The sequence below is a fragment of the Trachinotus anak genome, unplaced genomic scaffold (assembly GCF_046630095.1).
Source record: "Trachinotus anak isolate AG129_WGS33_773 ecotype Australia unplaced genomic scaffold, CSIRO_AGI_Tana_v1 ptg000020l, whole genome shotgun sequence".
Taxonomy (NCBI): domain Eukaryota; kingdom Metazoa; phylum Chordata; class Actinopteri; order Carangiformes; family Carangidae; genus Trachinotus; species Trachinotus anak.
Window position 1 is genome coordinate 316,827 of NW_027273871.1, and position 26,230 is coordinate 343,056.

At 41.5% G+C, this 26,230-nt stretch overlaps 1 protein-coding gene across 2 annotated transcripts in view; it reads right to left on the minus strand.

Annotated features, from left to right (window-relative positions):
• Positions 1–18,461, minus strand: part of mtnr1bb (melatonin receptor 1Bb) — a 38,079-nt gene extending 19,618 nt beyond the window's left edge. The window contains exon 1 of one of the 2 annotated variants that reach the window (XM_071506373.1): positions 17,845–18,192. In XM_071506373.1, the coding sequence (XP_071362474.1) occupies positions 17,845–18,052 (208 nt within the window). In that variant the 5' untranslated portion in view covers positions 18,053–18,192. Of the gene's footprint in view, positions 1–17,844 lie in introns of both variants that reach the window. The other variant, XM_071506372.1, reaches the window with a different exon arrangement.
• Between the last annotated feature and the right edge of the window lie 7,769 nt (positions 18,462–26,230).

The following is a 26,230-nucleotide window of genomic DNA, read 5'->3' on the forward strand; positions in this document are numbered from 1 at the left end:
TTTGATTATATATTGCTCCAGCTGTGGGTTTTACTATTAAAGTTATAAAGCAATAATACAATTTACACCCAAACCACATTAATATATATATATATATATATATATATAATATATGAACAACTCTAACAGACTAGAGTGCAACTATTTACCCTGAAACTGACAAGACAGTTGTATAGTTTCAGGTCTCTGACATTTACACAATTGGTGAAACAGAAGATTAACTAACAGAAGAAAACACAACTTAAGGACATCACAGACAACATCAAAGAAGAAAAAAATCAAGGGTAGTGCATGGTGTGAACATCACACTGGGTGATGCATTGAGCAGACAGATGGCTCTGTATCACGTGATGACTGGAAAAACGTGTCTCTATTACCATATACATGAGGGCATGCAGACTTGGAGATACATCAGAGAAAAGGCCCGCAAGTAAAATCATCCAATTTTGAGGTCGGCATTGTGTTACCTTTATCAAATCAAAATATCTCTTTTGTTGCATAAGTCATAGCAAATTGCTCCTCTGCCTGAAAAGCTATTTGGTTTTAAAGCACAATGAGGAGAGACAGTATTTGTCTTTCAAATAGTGTCTGGCCATTGCATAATTAGCGCTGCCAGTGCATTTGGCTGTTTTGTGTTCAGGCACGTGCTTCAGGGGCCTGTCGTGGTTTCCCCAGCGCAGGCTTCGTGCTGCGAGAGCGTGAGCATATGGAGGCAACACTGATGGAATCACAATACAATGTTGTGATGTGATAAAAAGCTTGTCAGGTGGGGGGACGAGAGAAAGATTTACTGCTGGTGGGTTCATTTCACGCACTGAAACCAACTGTCTGGCTTAATGTTATTCTTTGTCATGCCCATGCTGCACGATGCTGAATGGGTTCGTAGCGTGTGAACCATTTAACTCAGAGTTGTTTTCTTTCTTTTTTCTCTCTTTTTTAAAAAAATGTAATTTATTTTAAATTTATTAGAAGTAGAGGCATAGAATTAGCCCTTTGGCAAAACTGCCTCTTCATACAATGGCATTATCTTATAGTAATATCAATAAAATGCGATAATCAATAGGGTCTTCTTGGACAGAGTCGGTGTACGTCTGACCAGAAAATTGTTGCTCAAACATTTGTAGGCAACACAGCAGAGGACTGACAGGCTAATGGCCCAGCATACGTATGGCGTGCTGTGTTTTTAAAAACAAGTCAGGTTGCTAGATAAGCCAAACTAATAAGGCTGCACATAATATATATATAAAATCTAAATTATTAAATTGATTTGTGGTATCAGTGTGTTGGAGCTGTTGCACAACTTCTGCACAACAACAAGAGAATTTTCACCTGAAGCTTCAGCTAAAAATCTAACCTACATCTTACACATCTTACTCTTGCACTCTAAAATAATAAACTTGCTGTGTCATGAATGACATTAAAAAAATTTAAAAAACTTGAAAGATGGTATAATAATAATTGTTCCCACACATGATGTCCTCTGTCAGGTGTTGTGAATGTGCTATGAGCCATGTGTGATGTGAAAATCTCTCAAAAACAGGTGCTGCCAAATGATTTCTTACAATTTGTCAAAGACAACACGATTTGGAAGAAATTTGCTTGAGTGCAGCATCTTACATAAGAGGACTGAAGCTGATAAACACACAAAAAAATGCCAGTGTAAGTCTGTAGAAGAGAAGTAGACACTGGGGGCTCACTAGTGGAGGTGGCATGTTGTGAATGCAGTGAATCTGAATAATGGATATGATAAAAAAAAAAGAAAAGAACAATGTGCTTTTCTGTCACTCCATACATTCCAGGATATGTTTTGGAAACACAATGAAATTATTATACACATTGGACTACTTCTGCCAGAAGTCATGTGAGTTACTTTAAGGAGTCTGTTTACCCCAAAAAATAAAAATAAAATAGATTTGTCTCACTTACACCTATCCTCTCATCTCACTGTGTGAACTGTTTTCAGGGGAACTACATTTTATTTAAAAAGTAGTCTTTGTGAAAACTGTTGAAAGCGTGTTTTATGAGTTATCCAGAGCACTTTTGAAGAAAGAGATATTGATTGAATTTTTTAATTCCATTTTTTAATACTCTGACTTCAAAAAAAAAAAAAAAAAAAAAGTTAAAAAAAAAAAATTCCTTTCACTTCCATTGTTTCTGGGTGATAGCAGCAATTGCAGAGGTGGATACTTCAAAGCCTGGGCAAATAAAACAAATCTATCTGCATGTTGAAAATATTTATTTAATAATAATTGGGTGCTATGTCCCTCTGAAAGTAAGATACTTGCATGGTGACATTCAGCACTGATGTCAGATGTAATCATTGATCTGTGACGTCAACTGCTGTGTAATCTTGAATTGGATTCAATTTGAACAATATTAAAGGGAGGGAGAGGGAGAGAGAGAGAGGAGCTCTCAGGGTCTTGAGATAATCAGAACACATCTGTGAAATGAAACAGTTACAGAGACTGCAGTTAAGTTAAAAGTGTGGTATTGATCACCAAAAAAGAACATCACAAGTTTCAAGGACTTGGAAAGTTAAAGTTTATCCAAGACATGAGTCATGTGCACTGACATGCACAGGCCAGAAGCTCAAGTTTATCTCTGGCTCTCCTTAAACATCTCCACACTCAGTGATGGAGGGCTGCAGAGATAACATCAAAGAGCATCTTCATATTGAGCGTCGCGCATTGTTCTCCCCCCTTCTCCACTCTCCTGTCACTCAGCTTTCACATTAGTAATGTTGTTCTGTACCAGCACAGCAGGTGGCGGCATGCATATTTTCAACCCCACCCCCGAGCTGAGCCCTTTAGGTATATCGCACATTCATGCACACGCTCATGTATGCACTTATGAACACCCCATGGGCGTTTTCAGCAGGACGGGGGGGGCAGTTATTTCAGCAGTTAGCCCGCCTATCGAGCACACCTTTCAACACCGTGTATGCCATCACATTTCCTCCTGGAGCTCCTCAGAAAAGGCCGACTGTATCTTCAGCACGGGAGCTAACTGTTAGCATGCTGACAGCGTCATTGCCTGTGACTCCTGGCTAGCAACAGCCTTGACAATGAGTGAAACAGTGATTGATTGACACACAGTGTTAAATTCAGACAAATGGTGCATTGTTTGTGTTTCTGTATTGCGGTAGGTAAGAATGAGCAGGACAGAACATGATAAATGTCTATGTAAGTGCTGAAAGCAAGTTAAATAATTTAATTATTTATTTAATTTTGGTGAAAACTGGTAGTGAATGTGAAAAACTTTTTCTTTTTTTACAGATTTTCGTCGGGATTCCAGCTTGATCCAGTCCCAGAGAGTTGCAGAGAAACTGGGACATCTGGTCACCATAGTTATGCAACTAGTTGGTTTACAATCTGCCAATAAACACAAAGAAGAAGATGAATACACTTGCATTCACATTCTAAGTAGCAGATCACTTCTGTGTTTTGTTACAGTAGTTTTCTCCGATGCGGACTGAGCCCAAGTACACATGACCCATACTTGAGACCACCTTTTCCCCAGTGTCACAGCAGGTTTGATTTAGGCTCCTTACACACCATCTATGTATATATGTGGCGCTGTAGTTTTCCTCTGCTGTGATCTCAGAATGAACAAAACAGGAACTTCCTCCACTGTCGCCGTGTTTACTGTTTACATCATGTAAATCTGGTGGTTCTATGCAATCTGAGAGTGTGCCCTCTAGAGGCATCCTCCAGGAACATGTGTAGAACTTAGACAAGTGTGTGAACGATTATGTTCAACGCAAGTATATCTCCAGCGTACTCTGAAATGACCTCTAAAGCCGGGCTCTACAGCTGTGCTAACAACACTGTGGGGCTGTAGGTGTACAGCGGTACTTTAAGCTGGGTGCTAAGTCCAGCATGCTAACATGCTGATGTTTACCAAGTAAAGTATAATGTTTGCCATAATCACCATCGTAGCTTGCATGTTAGCACATGGGCAGTCGCTAATTGGCACTAAACACAAAGTACAGCTGAATGTTTGGATGTTATTAGTGTACATCATCTGGGAACAATGAATGTCTGTACCAGATTTTGTCAGGGAATCGCCGAAGTGAGTAGGCTTCATTTTTACAGAACTTGAAATATCTGTATAAAATTTCATATCAATCCATTCGGAGGTTGTAGATATATTTCAGCTTGGACCAAAGCGGTTGACCAACCAATCGACACTGCCTCCCCATGCCAGGTGTAGCTAAAAACTATTTTGACACCACTCATGTTGAGAGAAGACTGGCGTGCCTCCGCTCAAAGCCCTGTCCCACAGCGCATGTACCAGTGAACTATGGATTCTCCTGGACGTCCTTAGCTGCTAACCGAGAGGACCAGGCAGCTGCAGCCTGATGAGGGTGAATGTTTTCATGGCTGTAGAAGTAAGCTCCTTATCGTGTCTGCCTACTGAAGCTCACCTCTTCTTCCACTTGGCACTGGTTTATTTTTTCGGTTTATCTTTAAGGAAAGTTTCAAACCTCCTGTTGTCACACATGTCGACACTTTTCTCTCTGTGCTGGTGTCAGCACCATAGTCCGAGGAAAAATAACGAGTCATGGTGAAACTCACAGCGGCATCGTGATTTATTGTAGCTATAGTTGGCAACAGCAGTGCAAATACTGCCAGTCAGCTCTGCCTGTTGGTTCCCAACAGTTCAGTCCTCATCAGCTTGGCTACAGGTGATGATGTTGCTGCTGGCCTGGCATGCTGCTCACCCAGCTAGGCAAGCTGCTGTCCAACCGTGGGCTGCAGTAACCATCAGCGGCATCCTTCTACTTCTGCCTCTCTGTGTTGCGTTTCTTTGCGAGAGGACTCTGTCTCAGAGAACATAAAGTCTGAGGTACTCTCCAGTGAGAGGGGCACAGACAGAACCGCACCTGTTGTTCTGCTGCCATTCATTGATGTCACTGAATAATACAAGTACACTAGGAAACAGCTGCTTGCACACAAAAAAAAAGTGTGTTGGTAAGTTTTATGGATGGATAACACCCAGGTTATTTTGGGAACGCCATATGGAGAGTTTGATTTACCCACTCCATGGCACTGCACACCAGAACATACACAGTGCGTCACAGAGACATGTTTATGAATGGTCAAAAAAAAGCAAGCTACATAAAAACTAAATGATATTACCCTATTAATTTAAGGAAGTATATCTTCAAAAAAAAATTCAAAAATTAACATTTTGAAATATGCAAAATGTGTGGAGGAAAAATTAAATATATTTGATACCCCAGAAAAAAAGAAAAGAAAAAGAACCCACTAATTAAAAAAAATAAATGTGTTTTTATATGTGTTTTTTTCTCTGTCAGTGTTTCTGTCACCTGTAGAATAATGTCCAATATTCCTAAAAAATACATTTCCATACAGCAAAACTACAACAGTAAATATGTTTTATGGGAAACAGATTCTTATTTGTTTTCTGCAAAAATATCCAATCTTGCAGTAAAATATCTATGTGTAGTGACTACAGCATTGTTACATTGTCTTTCGGTAATGTTTTGGACACTCACGGTATTTGGTTAATTAAGGTTAGAGAAAGATGGTGTGCAGGTTTAATACTGAAAAATGGGTAAAATCTAACCAGAACCACAATCTTTTGTTGCCTAAACATGCCCACAGATGGGACTGTGGATGTCCTTAGTGTGACCATTTTGTACGCCCACTATCCACCCCAACCACCTCCTGGCAACTCCTCTGCTCTTAATAAATGAAGCGCTTCATTCATTCAAGAAACACATTGCCTCTGAACATAACCCAGCCAGTGATTCTGTCTCCTACAAAATGTATGTTGCAGTGTAGTTGTATAGAAACATCATTTCTAGGAGACAGGGTAGAATATTCTTTCGACGACCAGCAACCCCTTTCACAGCCATGTAAAAATATTGATTATACCTGAATAAATCACAAAGCAGAATAATACAGAAGCTGAATAATCACCTGAAGAATGTGGCTGGCAAAATAGTAAAAAAAGCAAATTCCTTTTTTTCTTTCTTTTTCTTGCTCTGTGTGGAGCTGTGGTTGCTGTGGCACCATAATAACTGCTCAGTTCAGTTATGCCTCAGGTTGCCTGTGACTGTGGACTTTATAAATATGTCATCAGTTTGACTAATACATGGAAACAAGGTGGAAAAGATGAAAGGTTTAACTTTTTATCTGAAACACCCCTCTCAATCATGGTGTTAATACAACAACAGCTCTGACAGATGCCTGATTCTCATAGCCTGAAAGGTGTAATATTTTCCACAAGCCATATTTGAAAGTATAATCAATGCCGAAATAATCCGCTAATCATATCCACGTTTTTTTTTTCTTTTTTCTTGCTGCTCCAGCTTCTTCGAGCATCAAATTTTTAATAGGCACCATGAATGGTTTATGTCATTTTTTCCAGTCCATTGTCGCTGTCTTTCAGAGTGTATCTCTAATGCACATTAGTGATGCCGGTCTGGCACCCATTTTCTATGCTGACCTCAGGTGTGAGTGCACGAAAATCAACACAGCCAAAAAAAAAAAAAAAACCTCAGGTTTGTCCACATGTTTTAGTGCCGTATTTCCAAGGTCAATTTGTTTTTCTATTGTGTCTAATTACACTTCCTGTCTCCCAAACATGCAGAGGTGCCACATATAGTTTGTGTATGTGCCTGGAAGCAGCTCTGACTTCTTATTGTTGTAAATGAGGTGTTTTTCAAACAGAGCAGCACACCTGCGAGCTACGACTCACTTCCAGGGTTGAGGAGTTGGATGCTTTTTCTGAGGAATCACGAGACCTCCTTACCCAAGGTGGGCTGGGTGAACTGTTCAGTCAGATTTTTCAGCAAGTGCATTCAGCAGCTTACAAATAATTACATTTTTATGGGGTCAACTTGTACTCCCCATTGTAGTGATAAGAGAAGTTATGTTAGGGGTATTGCAAACAAATTCAGTGTATATGAATATGTGTTTTTTTTAAATGATGTTATTCTTGGAGGAAACAGTCTGTGTGGCAGCATCTGAAGAGCTTTCCCTAACTGGAGGAGCAGCCCTCGTGGGTAGAGCTCTTTGTAATATGTTGCTCTCTGAAATCATATTTAATACAGGAAAATAATGTTGACATTATTTCTCAGGATAATAAAATCACTCCCAAGTGAACATTAGGAGAATATTATGGTGCAAGGTTACTGTCGTTAATTCACCGACGTGGGACTGCAGGGATATTCAGTGAGCCTAGCTGGCTTTTAGTTTCCTCTAGAGAGTTGTGCAGGACTAAAAAAACTAGAAAACTGCCTATTTGCTAAGTAAGAGAAGTTATTGCTCAGATTTTCAGAGGCTTAATGGGAAATAGAGATATTGCTGCCAACTGTATCTTTTGCAAGACCATTAATCCAGCTCAATGTGCCTCTCAAACCAGATGAAACTTTACTGAAAATCTTTTACAGTAAATAACATGGGAGAAGCTATTTGTGTGTATCGCAAGGCGGCAAATGATGCATGTATTCGATGAAGTTGTCATCTGTTCAGAAGCTTTTGTTCGAGTGCTGAGATGAACTGAGGTCAGGACAATTCACATTCAAAATGCACTTTGTGGACACTTTGCCTCGGGCAAACCAAACCCGCCGTACCCCCGCATTTAGAATGCACAACACCAGGGCCTTGTCCGTTTCCCCCTCTATTCCTCCACATTAAAAATACCATCCTGCTCAGTCTGGCAGCTCACGCAGCCAAGCCTACCATGCTGCGAGGTTTAACAGCAGATACACCTCAGTCTGTCTCTAAACGCAGAGGGTATTTATAATAGTTTGATGTCAGGCTAGGAAGTTTAAAACAAAAGCTTGGGCAAAGTACACATTCTTTCAAATTCTAGCCATTAGCATATATTACCTTTATTACAAACTCTCCACACATGCAGGATACAAGAGGTTGCCCTCCTGCACAGTGGATTCCAAGTAATATTTTACACTATATCTGTGATTTGGTAAATTTACATGTTGGACCCACATGATCCTGTGATTCTGCAGCTTACTGGCTTTTCTACTGAGTACAGCAGGCAGACATTAAGTCTGGTTAGTCCTAGGAGATTGACCTTTGAAGTGCACACTGAACTGTAAAGCAAAGCAGATGATTAAATCAGAAAGCTGTCTTAGCTCATCATTATAACAGTGAACATTGGGAAAATAAAAGTCTAGATTAAAGCTGCACTGCACAATGGGCAAAATTACTATTGACATTATTGATTATGAAACCACCAAGAACAGGTTTTTTGGCACCATTGCTTTTCGTTATGTAAAATGTTTGCCTCGTCTTTTCACGTCATAACTTACAGAATTACACCCAGTTGACCGACCGCAGCCTTTGAAGGGCTTTAATTTCTCTGGGCGTTCTGTGTTTGATCAGAAAACTTGGCATTTTGGATGCACAGTATTTGAGTACTCAAACTGTCTGATCTGTCCCCACTGCCAAGTTATACCCAGGCTGCAAACACGCTCTGAATGGGAGTTATGAAGCACATGAATAGAAACCAAAGGAAAGGACATGCAGGCCCCGAGGAGAGAAAAGTGACTTTGCTTTATTGTGTTTACTCACAAATATCAGTTCACTAATTTAACTTTAAACTAAATGGGATTTTTAGCTAAATAAATATTTCCTGAGCTTTTCAATATCAATGTCGTAATAGTTTCACTTGTTTTTATGAGTATATTAGAATAACAGCTGTCATGGTCTCAGTCACTCAAGCTTCTGAGGCCATTTACCTACTGCAATATCAAAAGTATAAAGAAAAAGTTTCAAAAACTTTTAAGAGGTCAAAGTGAGGAAAACATGAATTTATGCAGGAATTAATTTCCATTTTGACTTTGGAAGCGACTAGAAATACAAGACTATGCATGAGTCCAAATCAATAAGATTTGATTGACTATTCAATTCAGTGTGTCTGAAATCTGTCAGAAACAGATGTTCCCTTTACATATATGTCTCTAATGAATGGTTTCTTCTTTGGAAGAGACCAATCACATGTCGACCTTTAATGAGATAAACTGCTGTGCTGTATCTAATATGACTTCAGGGTTTAACACACAGACACTAAACACTCCTCATCTTCTAATTTTCTTAGATGCAAAACACTTATAACTAAATTATCTTTTTTTCTTCCTCAAAAAATAAAGTTGCACATTTGACTATGATTTCCCTGGCTCTATGAAATGATTGCAGTCGTGCTGTGAGGTTTGTCAGTTTTCTACCAAAAAACAGACTAATCCCATCAGAGTTACACTGCAGTCTGAACACAAACTCCTGTATAAATGAAATATCAAATAGCTTCCCAGATGCATTTCAGATCACCACTTTGCGTACTTTTTTTCACGTCTGGCCTCGAAATCAGTATGTACATTTGCAGTCTTTGTCTACATCTCTGCAGGGTTGCATCCAGGAGTAGCTTAGGGAAGTAGCTTCAATCCTGCCTCGCTGTCTCTCGCCGCGTCTGCCTGAGACAAACATTCTGTTTGCTTGTTTTGTTTGCGGAGTCGTTTGTATGAGAAACAGTTGTGCGCATCCTCCCTCCCTCCCTTCCCTTATCCTATTCTCATTTTCTCATCCTAGATTGGCCTTGATTTCTCACGTCTCCTCCATTTCACCTCCCTCCCTCTTTCAGTCTCTTTCTCCTCCTTCTCTTGCAGCAAATCCCTTGCTTCTTCCACCTCTTCACCCACTGCTGCCTGAGGGTTTTGAGAAACTGTTACATAATGCACTTCAAATTATCACAATGCATGTATTATGGATATGGGGGAGATACAGGAGGCATTACGGGATTTGATAAGGAATGAAGGAATGAAATTACCAATCACTTGCTTTGCAGATTAAGTGGGTCAATCTATCATGTTCATGGTTATTGAGATTAAAGAAAATTGTTCTGTCAGTTGCTGTGTGCGTGCACGCATATGTGCAAACTTGTGCGACTGAATCATCCCCCGTCTCAGCACTAAAGTACTGATAACAACTGGGTGATTCTGATGACACATGACAGTAGTTCTTACATTGTCTCGGCTGTGCCTCTTCCCTTTATAAAACAGCATCACTCTCCTGCTCTTCATAGCGAGGGATTTCAGTCCTTTCCCTCTATTATCTAAACGTTGGACTGTCTCTCTGTATTTTATGGCCTGTGTCCTTGCCATTTCTCTGTTTTTGAACTGCTTCCAACCCGTTCCTTCTTCTTGCTCCTCTCCGTCTAGCTGGTCTGAGCTCCTACTGTTTGCTTTATCCAGCTGTCTGTGTTCAAGGGAATTACAGAAGTCATGCTTCACCCAGAAGATACAGGACAGTGTCTGGGCACAGCTCAGGCAGAGGCAGACTCTCAGAGCACTTAAAGCTGCTGAAAACATCCCCAGCAGTCATGTCCAACCTTCACTTCTGCCTAAATACTCACTGAGTAAGACAAAAAACAGTAAAACCACATGATGAAAGAATTATATGGCAAAGCCTGGGCACATACAGAAAATCCCCCAAAGCCCCACGGACACTCTCCTCCCATGCATTATGGATCAGTGGCAACTCAGCTCCCCTATGGATTCTACATGAAACTACATGATTAAACTAGACTGAGTGGCCAATATTTGTCACAATGGGATGTATAATGGGATGTCAAATGCAATTTTCATGCACGATTCCAAATGATTCAATATCAAATAAATGGATTAATTCAAATCAAACTAGCAACAGAGCCCCTGTGTCTAATCTCTTCCCCTTTTCTTTTTGAGCTACAGCTTAACACTCTTCTATTTCCATTCTGCTTCCTCTGTGATCTCGCCCTCCTTTTCACCATCTCCTGTTACACACATAAAAAGGTTCCAATACGGTCGTTTGGGTGGATGGTATGAGCCTGCCATGCATGAGGAAGCTGAGAAAGCTCCTCAGGATTAAAATAGTCTGATTGATCTGACAACCTGTTCAGCTGGCTGATCTCCTATTTTGATTTTAATGAATTAAAATCAAACACCCAAGTGCCCCCATGGCAAAAAATAAAAAACCTTGGTCAAGAGCATAAATTATAGTAGAAGCCAGAAAGATCCAAACATCTGAGGATGCCTACTGGGTCATAGTAGAAATGAAGGGGAAAAACTATGTTTTCAAAGTGACGAGCAGAATATTAAAATCCATTCTAAACCTCTAAGAGCTGTGAGGAGATGCTGGATCAGGGTCAGGGGGGTTTTACCGAGCTAAAATCTTAGTTTCTGCAACCTGTAGGCCAAGACCCTTCAGAGAAAAGTGGTGAAGGAATATTAAGTTACACTAGTGTAGACCAGTGGTTCTCAGACTTCAAACTTTATTACAGAAAGTGTTTGAAACCCATCACCAAACTAGTCACACATTCTGTCAAAAGAATTATAGAGAAAATCAACTATTCCCCTTTTAGCTGGGAACCCCCTCAAGGACCCCCGGGGGTCCGCGGACCCTGCTCTGAGAACCACTGATGTAGACAATGAGTAACAAAATTACAAAGTGCTTTATATCAGAAATTTCAAAGGCACCTCCTACTCTAAACTATATGCACCCTGTGTCTCAAACCTTGTTTTGTTTTGCTTTTTTCATTATATTTGATGTGTTTTTGATGTTTTTCACATTTGCTTTTTTTCCAAGAAGCAAATCTGAAGATGATTTTGGAAGGCTGCATGCCTAAAATGTAAAGCTGTGAACTGTCCAATAAAGCTACAAAGTCTCACTTTTCTCATATTTCTTGCATGCAAACACATTTGCAAACGTTTGAGATCAACCCATAACCACTATTTACCTACTGAAACTCTAAACCCATTTGTAACAACAGTCTTGATCTTAAATGAGAAAAATCAGCCTTTTCAGCTGCCACAAGTTAAATTATCATCCTAAAGTGCCTGTGCTTTCAAGAGTAGCTCCTCAGCAGTGTAATTAAACCAGATTAGGTACGCACATGCATGCTCGCTTGCTCTCTTTCTGCTGTATTAATATTTTAATCACTCCTTCATGTTTTAACAATGTGATAACAGCTAACTAAACTACAGCCAAGTCAAAGCAGTGGTACTATTAGCAGTAGCAGCAGATGTCACAGAGGACCATTGGGAGAAACAGAAAGCTCCGGGGAGAGGCTGGGTTTGAATGTTTCAGCACCATGGAGAGAGTCACAGTCTGGAAGCCTTTCTCGGTACAAAATGCACTAATGCTGTGTCTCAATTTGCGTAATTCCTTACTCACACCGGCTGGTTTGAGTGCATTTGAGTGTGCTCACATTGACAAGTTTGGCAACTTGAAGTGCAAGTTATGGTGGTGTAATTTCCATGTCGCACGACACAGGGGTCACAACGTAACATTCAATTTCAAGACAAGTGAGAGGAGCAGCTGGCGGAAATTTTGGCGGGCGACAATTGTGGTCACATTAATTCGTCATTTCCATTCCACTTACAAGATGTACGAATTTCAGTGTACAATATGTAAGTGTCCCGACTGAAGTATCCCATTTGAGACACAGCAAAAGTTTGGACTCATGTCCTTGGGAGTACGAACTTGAAAGTGGGTAAAGTGAACACTATATATTGCATATAATGGAAACATAATTACTCCCTATTATTTCCATCTACATAATTTAATTAATCAATAATTTGCTAGAAATTTGCTCCACTGAAGTACATTATCTTCTGTGACTGGTGCTCCATCCTCCATCTTGTAGCCCTGGTCTTGTGGAGGGATCCTATGTGAAAGGCTCATTTTAAGATCTTAATGTTTTTTGAGCTTGTTTGTAAAGCGTTTTTATCAAATTGCTTTATTTATTCATTCATTTATTTTTTTGAAGGTAAAGTAATTAACACGCAGAAAATCATGGATAAATTAGTTTTATTCGCTCACAGAATCATGTAAAGCTGCAACCAGCAATTACTTTCATCATCAATCCAATTATCTTATCTGATAATCAACTGATTGTTAATTGTTCAACAAGACAACACTGCTACTACAATCATCATTAGGTTTGACAATTATTTTTTGAAATAACCAATTGATTGTTCAGTGTATAAGCACTATTTTCTGAAATATTTAAATTTATTTATTTATTTGTCTGACCCACAATCAAAAACCACAAATTTCAATTTACTGTCATAGAAAACTCACATGTGAGATGCTCAGATCTTTGGGATTTTTGCTTTAAAAGACACTTCAAATTGTTGACATTTAATTTTCCTGATTAATTAATTAATCAATCAACTAATAATTTCAGGGCAGCACTGGCTGGTTTTTGGGTGTCGGGGTGGGTGTAATGAAACTGATATGTATTGCAATGGGTTAATAGGGGCCTGATGACAAATATTTGCCCCAGGGGCCGTGAAGGAGGTTATGCATCGGAGAACAGGAGAATACAGTCTGCTCAATATGCAGCCAGAGCAGCAGCAGTTCTTGCTGACATTCCAGCTCATCTGGGATCTAGTGACATGACTACACTTCAACACAACTGTGCTGTCAGAAAGTAATTCAACTCAAAGCTTCACCAACAGGCTTTCTTGGGGGGAAATAAGGTTTTTTTTTTTTGGAGATTTCGACTTAATTGACTGTGAAATGTAGTCAACAGTTGTCGCCCCTCTAATGTACTTTAACCGCACTGCGTCTGTTTGTTTTCATATATGTTAGGTACTGAGTTTAATCATTTTAGAGAAATATGGCGAGATATGTGCATATGAAGACCTAAAAACACTCACAGGCAGCAACAACAACAGTGTCACAAACTAATTTAGCCTTAACAAAGTTAATCTTCCACAAGGATTTATACAACAAGTTCAAAAAGCTACAGAGATGGTGTCCTAAGATAAAAATGTTCTCACCTTGGATTGACCGTAGATATTAACCAGTCCATTTAGCCGGTTGGTCTCACCTGTCCGACGTGTCCTTACAGCTCCATAAACATTAGAACTGCTTACTTTCTACACGGTTACTTTCTCCCATCAAAAATATCAAACCTTAATATAATGACACAATAAAAGCTGAGAGACAAAGTGAGACAAAGAATGCTTGATGCGAGATGCATGCTGGGATACTTGTCTTCCCCGTGAGTTCCTCATAAAGCGGTACCAGGTGTGGACTATGAATTGGAACAGTGCTTGGGCTGTGACTGATAATGTCTCACAAGTTCACAAGAACACAGTTACAGACAAGAACACAGACTGAGTCAAGGGTTTGGTTTGAGTGTTTCAGGACCACGGAGAGAGAACGATTCTCAGTGTCTCAGCACCATGAATGGAGGCACGGACTGGATGTGAAACACTGCACTTTTGACGCCGCTGAAGAATACTTTAAGCATTATTTTTGTAGAGGAAGAGAGCTTTAGAGAAAAGTAGCTGGAGAGGGGGAAGGGGGGGGGGTGATGTAAATAAAGTCTCTTTGAAGAGAGTCTCTGTAATGTGTGATCCTGTCTAACTCTCTTTGAAGGTTTGCAACACCTAAGCTCCTTCAAAGACAAATCTCAGGGGACAAAAACCTCTGCCCAACACAACTGTACAAGGCACCTTTCCCTTGCACACATTCATGCGAGGAAGTCCAACATCACAATTAGATACGTAGACCTACTGCACTGCGTTTTCCTGAATGTGTGTCATGTGCTTTTGCATTGCAGACGCACATCTGTATGTTAGAGTGCTTGCATATGCATCAAAGCTTTTCTCTCTTGAAAGATAAATTCCAATGGACAATTGGCTCTGATCGCTCATGAATGCATGCATGTGTGTGACTGTGCATGTGCGTGCACGAGCCTGCCGGTAAACAATAAAACATGATGAGAGAGAGAGAGATAGAGATATCTCAAGGAGAGAAAAGGAAGGAGGGAAAAAGGTAATGTACAATCCCTCTACAATTCTAATGCAGCTTGATTACACATCAGCCTGCAGAGTAGTTGTCTGTGTGAATAACAAATGTCCCGGTGCCAATTAAAAAATACGTTTGTACTATCATCTACTACAGTATGAGTGTCCATATATCACTGTGGGTAGGTGAGAATAAATAAGCAAGAGTTAGTCATCACTCATAACCCTGATACCCGATGAAATACTGTGGTCCAACACTTTCCTGTGTTCGCTCTGCCACAGCAGGGACTTCTGCAAAGCTATGACGACTGTAGCGGCTAAGCATATGCCACCCTCTGCTCCTGCCGTTACTGTTTATTTATACTGTTGTTAAAAGTCAGGTGTTTTCCCGTCAAAAACTGTTGAGTGGGTTGTTTCAGTCTACAACAGCCTTCTCCGAGTTCATGACTGTGGGTTCAGCGTGGTTTCTGAACTGCTGAGTGGGCTGTTTGAGTTGAGAGGGATCAGCTTTAAGGCAGAAATGCACCATGTTAGTGGTTCTATATGTTTTTTTTAACAGCACTCTTTCTAGAGATGTAGGCTATTGGAAACTGAGATTAGATGTAAATCGATGAAGAAAGGATAACCCATAACACCCAAGAATACCTTAAAGAGACATTAAAGCAGGATTTTTATTTAATTAAGCTGTAAAATTAAAATATTCATTATATACTCTTATCTGGTCTCTTAGTCGGACTCCGTGGGACAAACTGTAGACAGGTGATTAAACCAAAGATATTCCACCTCTCCCTGTTCACAGACTGACAGGTGTACGGTATGTCCTGCATTGAAAAATGTGCTTTTGAGCCCTTTGGTGGTTTAATGGTTCTCATCCAGAGAGAAAAAAAAATCTACATGATCACTCCTTTCTCTAACATCCATGCCACAAGCGCTTCCTCTTAAAAGCACAAGAGGCACTTGAATCAAGGCTCTGTAAAAACATAAACGTGTTTTGCCAAAGGATAAACGTGATCACAGCACAGAACGTGATCTTATCCAATATAATGATTCCAATAGAATATAGTGCTTTGCAGTGTGAGTGAAAAAACTGCCACAGTTGTTTGATTTTTACTGGAGCCTCATGGATGTATAGATTCACTGTAGTATTTCAGATAAGTGTCCGCCAAGCACTGCACATGTTGTATATTCAAAAAGGTTATATTAAAGTAATGCAGGAGTAAAAATGAAAAGCAGAGATGTTAAACACGCTCTCTGGTTACTCAAGAAGTGTAAAGACTCCTGTTTGATTACATTGAATCCTTCTGAATGCAGCTACCTTAAGTCCGTCACTGTGCATGAAGTTTAACAAAGATAATGATTAAAAGGAGGTTTGTAGGTTCTGCTACACACCAATGAGATCACACTTGACATATTGCTTCTAACTTACAAATTAATTTCCCTCGTTTTAACCTTGTGAATTTCACTTCTTACCTGCTTTAATAGATAAATGACCTTGGCTCGAGGTGAGTCAGAGCTATGAATAAGCTCACTCTTACCTAAACCTTAGTTTAAAAAAATACAGTCCACGCTGGAGTGCAGAATGTGGGAGTCTTTCTCTGAAGACAAGGCTGTAAACACTCGAGCGATCACTGTGACCAACTGACTGAAGAAATATGCTCAAATAAAAGAAAAGAAAATGTTTCCCCATGAGAACAAATACAAGGGGAAGTTTGTAATTTCCTTAAATGAAAGGTTGTAGTTGTTTCGGTTAACCCTCAGGGTACTCTACCCATCTGCTAATGAGGAGGAAAGATTTCTGGTTGCATCCTACTGGCTGAAAAATAGTTGCTGATTTACAGAAAATGCAAATAAATGCATATTTTCTGCCCTAATTGTTGCCTGATAAGGCACAAAATAGCCCGTCAGCACAGTGTGGCAGAATTTACTGCATAAGATCTCCATCTTGACAAGGCTTCACTCTCATGTTTCATCTTTAAAAAAATTCTCATTTACTCTTGTTTAATTATTTGTTTCAATTATTTTTCAAAGAACAAAAGTGTGAGTAATGACTCCAATAACATTTGAAGCAAAACATAACTGCAAGATTCAGTAAAATCCTTGAAAGTGGTTCAGTTTGAAAAGAGTTGAGTTACAACCCCCAGCGTATACTTTTCACCTGAAGCGAGGCGTCAGTGAATGAATGCTCCCATGTTTATGATCTGGCTTTATTCTTCACTGTGGCTGCAGGAGGCCTCCGGGGTAATTTCACACATTTCACATCAGAATAGGTTCATCAACACCACTACTGTCGGCCTTTTAAAAGGACTCACCTGTGCTTATCAACCAGGTCTTACGCAGCACGTGTGAGTCAGACTATCTTTGAACTCCACCAGAGAGGACTACAAGAGTGAGGAAAGAGGGGCACACCACGCTGATGTAGACAGAGCAAGGTATCAATCAAGCTGTTGCTGTGGTGTAATGTACTTTCAGTTAACTGGAAATACAGGTTAACGCGGGGTAAATCCCTGGACCGGCCATCAGTCCATCAGCAGCCACGTGTCCTGTCAAGATGCCCTTCAGAAACATATTAACCCACAGTGTTGTGGTTAACACTGTCAACTGGAAGCTACAGCCTTTGCATTTAGACTGTGAGCAGGCTGACAGAAGCAGGGTGATACCCCAATTCAAATGTAGGCATTTCACTGAAACTACATATTATGTGGTGTGAGTTCAATTGAATGTCTTTTTTTGTTATCATTCTAAAGACACACAAAATGCACAAAATTAGTTTGGAACAGTTTCTGTCTCTGGTTCACTGATGAGGTGAGGTGATGCTCTGGGGCAAAGTGAGCCCCCGAGTCAGATTGTGGAGGGTAAAACAAACTAGATTTCACACACAGTCACACAGAGCCTACATTACAATACACATTCATAGTTCTATAGTAGTGAAAGATCTTCAAAAGGCATTAGTGAAAGTGCGTAACTTTTTCCTCAAAACGTGAGTCATTATTTGTCATTAATAATCATCAGGTGTGTAAATTTAAGCTGCATCACTGAAAATGGACCAAAGCTCTTACCCGAGTTCCTCAGCTTGCGGTTCCTGAACACCGAGATGATCACCAGCAGATTCCCCAGCACATCCACCACCGTGGTGAAGATCAGCACGCTGGCCAGGATGGCTATGACCCAGGCGGGGCGGGCGCTCCCCTCCGAGGCCAGGGTGCGTTCAAGCTGCCCCAGCCGTGGCTCTGTGCGGTTCTTCAGGAGTGTTAATGTGTCCGGCATCACTGGCCCACAGCCCAACGCTGCTTTTAAGTCCCAACTGTGCTTTACATCCCGCAGGCACCGCCGGTACCGGTGTGTCCCAAATGAAACATGGAGCGCACCTGGATGGATGCCTCCCCCGAGTTCCACAAGAGCGCACGTCAAGCCTGCAACTTAAAGGCGATATTAATGACTTGACACAATGAGGCGATCACATGTGACCTGGGTGATATAAAGTTACATGGACTCTTGGTTTGCTTTCTTTATCTTCGCGCTAAAGTCATCCATCCATGCGCCACCCAAAGCTCGGACCCGCGGCGGTGCCACACCTCCTTCCTGCTGAGGAAAGGTAAATTATTTGTCCTTTAGAGGATACTTCGTAGAGGAAGGTACAGACCATCTGTATTTTAAGTCTTCGTCCTCTTCAAGTGCCCCTGTCTTGCTGCTTGGCATCTCTAACTCCTATCAGTCCGCATGCGCTCACGCTGAAAAAAAAGAAGAAGAAGAAGAAGAAGAAGAAAGGAGGCTATTCCTTCTGAAACCAGTGCACCGTCTCGGTCTCACCTTTTGATGAAATTTGCTATTCTCTGGGAAAACGGAGGAACAAAATTGTCTCCTTAAACCATTAGTGATGCCCTCGCTTGCGCGGAACTACGACGCAGCCGCCGCTGTGCGTGGCGAGGCGGCACTGTGGTAAATTTCACAGAGGAGCCCTCAGCCAGGCACACAGCAGGATGTGGAGAAATCCACAGAGTGAGGACGGAGGCAGACACGCTTTTCACAATCAACATTTATACCTTCGGCTTGGCTTCCCTCCCCCCCCCCCATCCCCACCCACCCGGCTCCTCTTACCTACTGTCTTTGGCTTTCTCATCTCCTACTACCATGCCGAGGTGTGCGTGCAAAAAAAAAGATTTCCCTCGTTTTCCCCCCTGCCTATTCCCAGCGTGACTTCCCAGAATCTGCCTTTGATCTCCGCACAATGCTCAGAGCTGCTGGAAGTGTACACACACAGTGGTGGGTCGGCACGGGAAGTCCAATCAGCGCACTCTGACTTATGTGGAGCATTTCTCACAGATGAGTGAGGGGACATTTTTTTAAAAGGACAATAACAAAACATTTTTTTTTTTCCCTGCAGGTCTTTGATTTATTGGGTTTATTACAACCAGTGTCAACGCATTAACCTTTAAAAACACACACAGGATGACAATTATCCTGAAAGAGCTGAAGCTAGGTTATGGGAGTCCCTTAATTGAGTGCAAACACCATATACTATTGATTGGACCAATATCCTCAAGCTGTGTGTGCATGCCTCCACCGGGGTGCCATTTTTGGACTCTGGACTATATGATTCACTTTGTGCACAGAGCAAGTGGAGGTGGCAGTCTAATCCCGTTCATCCCTGAACGTGGGTAACTGGTGGCAACAGTGCAGTCGAAACTCTCCATCAGATCCAGCGGATTCATTATGTCATCGATAGTGTCAGTGCCAGTGGTGACACATTGAGGCCAGCGCCATTCACTTGTTTAACTCCTCACTGCTGGGTGTATGGCTGCAGCGGATGCCCTCGAGCAGCAGCAGCAGCAGGAACAGATTAGAGCAGCACAGTGTCAGCCTCAAAGCAGGGTGATATGTTCCACAGGCCTGATGTGATGACCACGAGACGGACAGTTGTGGCTGTGAGGTCAGCTGGATAGGCACACGCACGCACCCAACCACACACACACACACACACACACACACACACACACACATAGATACACACTTTGAATATGGAGACAAACTCAAAAGCAGGGATAGGGACTAAATGTATTCATAGCAATGTAACACATCAAGAAAACCAATAGCACTGACAACACAAAACATAAATCTGCTAATTGAAAATTTTATGATACTGCTGACTGTGGTGAATATGCTTCACAGACTTTACAGCTATTGGGAGGACTGTGTAGCCTGCTCTGAGAGGAACACCTTCACCAATCACTCACTCATGGCAGTGAAGCATATTGTTGTGGGAATAAAAAGCAAAAGAATAGGGAAGTGGATGACGGACAGGCCAGAGAAACTCGGTATCAACACCATCCTCCACAAGAAGCAGTAATGTAGCTGCTCCATATGGTCATGTTGTTCGTGCTGTACCTTACAGGATAACATGATTTTATTAATATTGATGACACAGTTTTTGTTGGCTAACTCTCTCAGAGCCATCGTTCCGCAGAGAGTTTTCTAATGAAATCACCAGATGGTGGCACAGAATAAAATAAAAAAAAAAAAAAACAATGTCTGGAGAGTAAGGTGTAAAGAAAACAAAGGAAAACTAGCCTGGCAGTACCGTAAATTTATATTTTCTTATTGCGAGTGTCTTTGGAAGTAATGTAACACGTGTAATCTTATTTGTATTGCAGTCATGGATGAAAAACATCTACTGTTTTAGCATTGTGCCTTATTGTGATGACAAACGGGTTCAGAGTAGAAAGATGCTGCAGTCTTGAGAGGCACTCAGTGTGGATACAGCAGTAATAACAGTGTTCATTATAATAAAACTGAAATACTGTGGTCGTTAAAATGTGGTTCTTGAAGGTTTGTGGGTGCGTGGGGAATATCTGATAAATTTATTGTGTGTATTTGATGAGTAATAAGACATTTGATATTTGCGATTGTTATACTTATTTACTCTAACACTTTGAAGATCTTTTCAGATGTAACGTATATTTAGCCACGTTTACAGCACGTATGGCTCTATGGACGGCATTGTTGGTCTGTCAGTCGGTCGATCCACCACCAGTCAGACTGAAATATCTCAATGACAACCGCGCACATTCGTGGTCCTCAGAGGATGAATTGGACTGACACTGATGATCGCCTGATCTTTCCCCCGGTGCCACCGGCAGGTCAACACTGTCACTCATCCCGTTAAATATCTCTTTATGTTGGATCGGCTCAAATTTTACTACGAGACATTTATTCCTCAGAGGATGAATCCCTCCCTCCCATTCAGCTGGTATTCAGCTGAAAGCACCGCAGTGCCAGGGTACATCCTGACAGAGCTGCCAGGATGGCTGTGGACACTTACTTGTTGTTGTTGGTAATAAGGTGGAAGTAATTTTGGTACCACCATCTCATTATCTGTCTAAATATTTTCTGAGTTTTTAAATAAGGGCTTTGTTAATTCATAAGCAGGACCACTCCAAGGGACCATCAGACCGCCTACCTTTTGAGAAAGAGCTGCAGAGTATCAGGACCAAAATGTGTTTATTAACAATTTACTGACATTTATAACTGCAGATTTAATCAACTGTTGCAAAATGACTTTAAAACAACTTCTTAACATTTATAATTGCACCCCCCCTTATCAAGCAGGTGGCTCATGAAAATCTATGATCCATTATTGATGATAATCACTTAACTGTAGGAGAAATGGTTTGTGAGAAGCCTAGATACCCATAAACCCTTTGTAACAAACTGCTTATTTGGGGTATTATGGAGCCGGTTGTGTTGATTGATTGTTTGGAATAATCACCAGGAATTGCATCCACTACATGATAATTGCTTTATCTATCGACTCATAACATTTTGTGGAAAATCTCAGAAGCTTACAAATATTGTATGAAATCTGGTGGAAATTGTTGCTGAAGCCAGAGGAATGTTTAAAGAGATTTTGGTATAATCTGGATTTGGAATTTCTGCCAACAGATGATTATCATTTTATAGTCGACATCAAACACAGACACGGAGAGAGACAGAGACTTAGAGGGCAGAGGTAAAAGCTATTAATCCCTGCAGAGAGAATATTTTAGTTTAAAATGTTAGTGACAGGAAAGCGTACCCTCAGGTGTAGCAGCAAGAGGAGGTTTATGGTCTCCAGCTGCCTTCTAGGCGGGTTTGTCACACAGGTCTCATATGTTATGGTAGTTTTTGCATTGGAGTCATAAGCTGGACTGTAAAGGTTACAACCAAAAGTATTTCATGCTTACACAGTTACACACAAGGACCTAATAAAAATCTCACAGTTGCAGCAACTTCAGCAAACCCGGATGCTTATCCTGCTAGTGTGCATAAAACCTGCCGATGATCAAAGCGCAATAAAGAGCAGACCCCCCCCCCCCCCCCTTTTTTTTTTTTTTTTAAACCGAAACCAGATCTCAGCAATCTTGAGGGTGACAACATACCAATTCCTCAGAGCTAAAGCTGATAACAAGCTGAGCTCTGAGGCCCAACATGCATCCAGATTTCACCTCTGTCTAAGGTAACGCTTCTGTACAAGATCAGAACAAAGCGGGGAGCGTTGGAATAAAAAGTCCGACAGCGTTGCACTGACAGGCCCTCGTCAAATCAGCATATTAGATCTCAAGCTGAGTCTTAATGGAGGGCAACATGAACAGAAAGTGGCCACGAGAAAACATCTTTCCACCCAAAAGTAACGCGATTCAGTTTGAGACAATTACTGCATTTTAATATCATGTAAATGTGATGTAATCACATGACATCCATGCACTTTCATCACATAAGAAAATCCAATAAGAAGCACATGAAGTGGAAGGCTGACCTCCCTGTCTCACACGTCGCAGTTTTGCAGGCATATGCCAGAGGATTGCCTTAGTAATAATCTGGTTAAAACAGCAGGGGGGGGGGGGTGATGGGATAGGGCTGGGACACGGCTCCCTCTGTCACACATGGCTGAGGGCAGCCTGCTGATGTGAATTCATATCATCATACATGGACTTGACCCCTTCCCGTTTCATTTCCCCCGCGCATCCCCCCCCCCCCCGCTTCATTTTAGCAGTGTAGGCACATAGAGTCTGATTATACTAAAGTGTTCGTGAATAATACATGTGATCAAATCACTTCAGACACCGGCTGCATCTGTAACCGTTGCGGACATGTGAGTGTTTGTGTGCGTGCATGACCGCGCGCCTGCGTGCGCGCATGTGTCCGTGTCATCAGAGGCAGATGTCAGGCGCATAGATTAGGTCTGGCTGGGTGTGTAATCCTGGTGTTACTGAGAACAGCGTGGATTTATAATCACCCACACAGCCACCCCTCAACAAGCAGGAACTGGGGAATGGTAATCTCTCCTCCCTTTCCGACTTCTCCACTCATCTCTCGCCCTTTCTTACATGATCTATCTTTCATTCCCCTCCTCCTTTATGTAACGTCCTTTCATCCCTCTGTCCATCCCTTCCCGTCCCTGCTGTGTCCTGCCAGATCTGGAGGAACGGCATTGTGGAAAAAATAGAGCGGAGGAGACGACCGAGAGGAAAAAAATGAATAAAAAATGGGGGGTGAGAGGGTAGAGAGAGGTTTTAAGTGGCTTAGCTTACTCTGTGGTGTAAATGCCAGATGGTCCAATGAAAATCCAGCAGGGCTAAAGGGACTGGCAGGTCCTCATCAGTTTCCTCTGATGCATGATGAATAAACACAACACTCACTTTGGTTATTGTTCTCTCTCTCTCTCTCTCTCTCGCTCTCTCTCTCTCTGCTTCCCCTCACACAGCCTCACATTTGCCTTTGGTTTGACCCTGTGCCTGTCATTAGGACGGCCAGCATGCTTGGAATACGTTAAACAAGCAGGACGGTCATCAAAAACGAGTGCCAGAGTGTGTATGTAAGTTATTGGGACATCTTACATAATCCTTGTCAGAAAACGTTAATAAGCTGTGAATCTGGAAGAATAAATTGCTTGCCCCCCCCCCCCCCCCTCCCCTTTCCCTCTGACCGGACAGCAGGATGGTTCCTACCTGTGGTGTGCTGTTTACATTTTGGTTGTTGGTACTCTGTGTGTACCACTGGCTGCAGGCAGAAGTAACGTTATGTAAGGATGCATATCCTGTGGGTAATGTCTGCTCTCCCTCTGTCTTCCTCTGAAAACCTCAAATAAAGGAAGGATCACCACTAAAACAGAAATGAATGGCTGCCATGCCTCCTGCACCTTTCTCAGACCTCTGGCTGTTACCACTTGAGACATCTTTAACATATTATCCCAACTGATACAAAATCTCATTATCTGGCTTGCCTTGCTGTGACAGGAAGGGGTAGTAGAAGAAACGTAAATTCTGGTGTTGTGATCACATTTTTACGAGCAGAACAAGCTGATTATTTTTAGGCTGTAAAGTCAGTAATAGAAATTGTAGAATGTCTGCTCCACTGACAGGTTTCATCAAGGTTCATGTGCATTTTACACAGTAATGCATGAATTTTTTTTTTTTTTTCCTGGGCTGAGAAAAATAGAGATTCATCTCCCTCGAGTTCTGCCGCGTACCTGTTTGAGTCTTTTGTGGTTTGTGGTTCCTGCAGGGAGGGAGAGCAGAGCTGGAACGAGCCAGTCGACATTTGACTGTGAGCTATTTCCATCTCTTGCACTGACACAAACTGGCATGCACTAAAACATATATGAAGTGTTCCACTCAAAAATTATATCCACTGTTCCAAGAAAAAAAAAACAAAAAAAACAAAAAAAAAAACAACTTTACTAAACATTTACTCTGACAAAATGATTTCTGTCTTGAAAAATACAGCTACTGCTCCAGCTGGTAGCTGTCCCCAGATGTGCACTTTGCAAAATAGTCATTTTAAATGATGTAACGACAGATTCTTGAAATGTCTATGAATAATTTCAAGGTCCTTTTTTTTTCCCTTCTCTGAAACCTAAGACACTCGGGTACGCCTGCCACCACTGAATCCTGACGTGTCTCGGTGCATGCATGCACAATACTTACATACTATATTTTTAGGAGTGGGCGGGTGCTTATTCCCATGTCAAACTACTCTGCGCTCCCACCTCCCCCCCACATCAAGGAATCATAGAGCATATCGGGAGCACACACACACACACACACACACACACACATTTTCTTGTCCCTTAATTGGCCAAAATGTGTTATATGTGAAACAAACACAATCAGGGCAACGTCTGGTTGCCATGGGAATGCTTTCTGGCAGACAGTCAGCCTGGTGGTGTTTATACGCGGAGGGTTGGATGATAACAAGGACAAAGTTTGTGTTAACTCCACAGGGGGGAGGGGAAATCAAAAACCACAAAGGTTCCTCTGTGAGTGTGTGTCTCCTTGTTAGTTACAGACAGAGTGAGTGTGGAGCGTAAATATGGGGCACAGTGATCACTGTTTCCCGCCTTCAACCTTTTTGTCACCAATCAAGAATTAATGACTGGTCACCTTTGGAGGATGTGGATAAAGCGATTAGGAAATGTCACCTTGCTCGCCGGCAGCAGGCCTTGTAACATTTAGTAATTAATGTTGCTTTAATTTGGATCATATCCAGACGAGCATGTTGTCTTACTCAAACACATACTGAGGCTGTGGACTGTGGTTTCCATTTTTATGTGTGGAGACCAATTTCTACGCAGACAGCAAAAGTATTATCTAATCACAGATAACCTGCTTTTATAGATGCTCAGTCTGCATAATTTCATCACAGCACTGGGTCAGCATGGGAATAAACTCGCAGTAACAAAGAGTACCACACAATAAGCCGGATGCATCTCTTCCAGACAGCAAAGAAATCACTTCCATGAGGTAAACAAAAAGGCATTATGAGAAGATTATGGCGAAATCTGTTCACCTGTAGACAGCCTAAGATATCTGAGCCACCATCACAACACCCTTTTCAAATAATCTGAAATGTTTTCAAAAGAAAATTTATTGTTTGACTGATCACACGGTTTATGCACCTCACATTCAGGAAGACAGTCTGACGCCTTCGTGCCTTCTCAGGACATCAGTGACTTTAAGCTCTGCTAAATGAATCTGCCAGATTCCAGTCGGGACGGAAAAGAAAAACATATAAGCGGCGTGACAAGACTGACTCGATAGGATTAAATATTTTATGGGGATTATTTATCTCATGTAGTCTGCGTTGAGATAAAGCTCACCTGCTGCAGCGTACCAGGTACATGTTCACCCTTAAGACAAATGCAATTTTCTTTCCAATAAAGAATGAACCTGCTCGACTGGAACGTTTTCCTCCAAGTCCTAGCAGTGTGCCGCTCAAACATCTACAATGGGGCATAAACATAACACAACCTAAATCTGACAGGCTGAGGTGCAGGAAAGGTGTTTCACTTTTTAGCAGCACTGAGGTTCTGGGTTTTGAAATTGCAGCCTCTGGTAGCTGCTGTTCTGTGTTGAGTTTGCGCCCTCTCACAGTATTCCTGTTTGTTTCCTTCAGGTGCACTGACTTCTC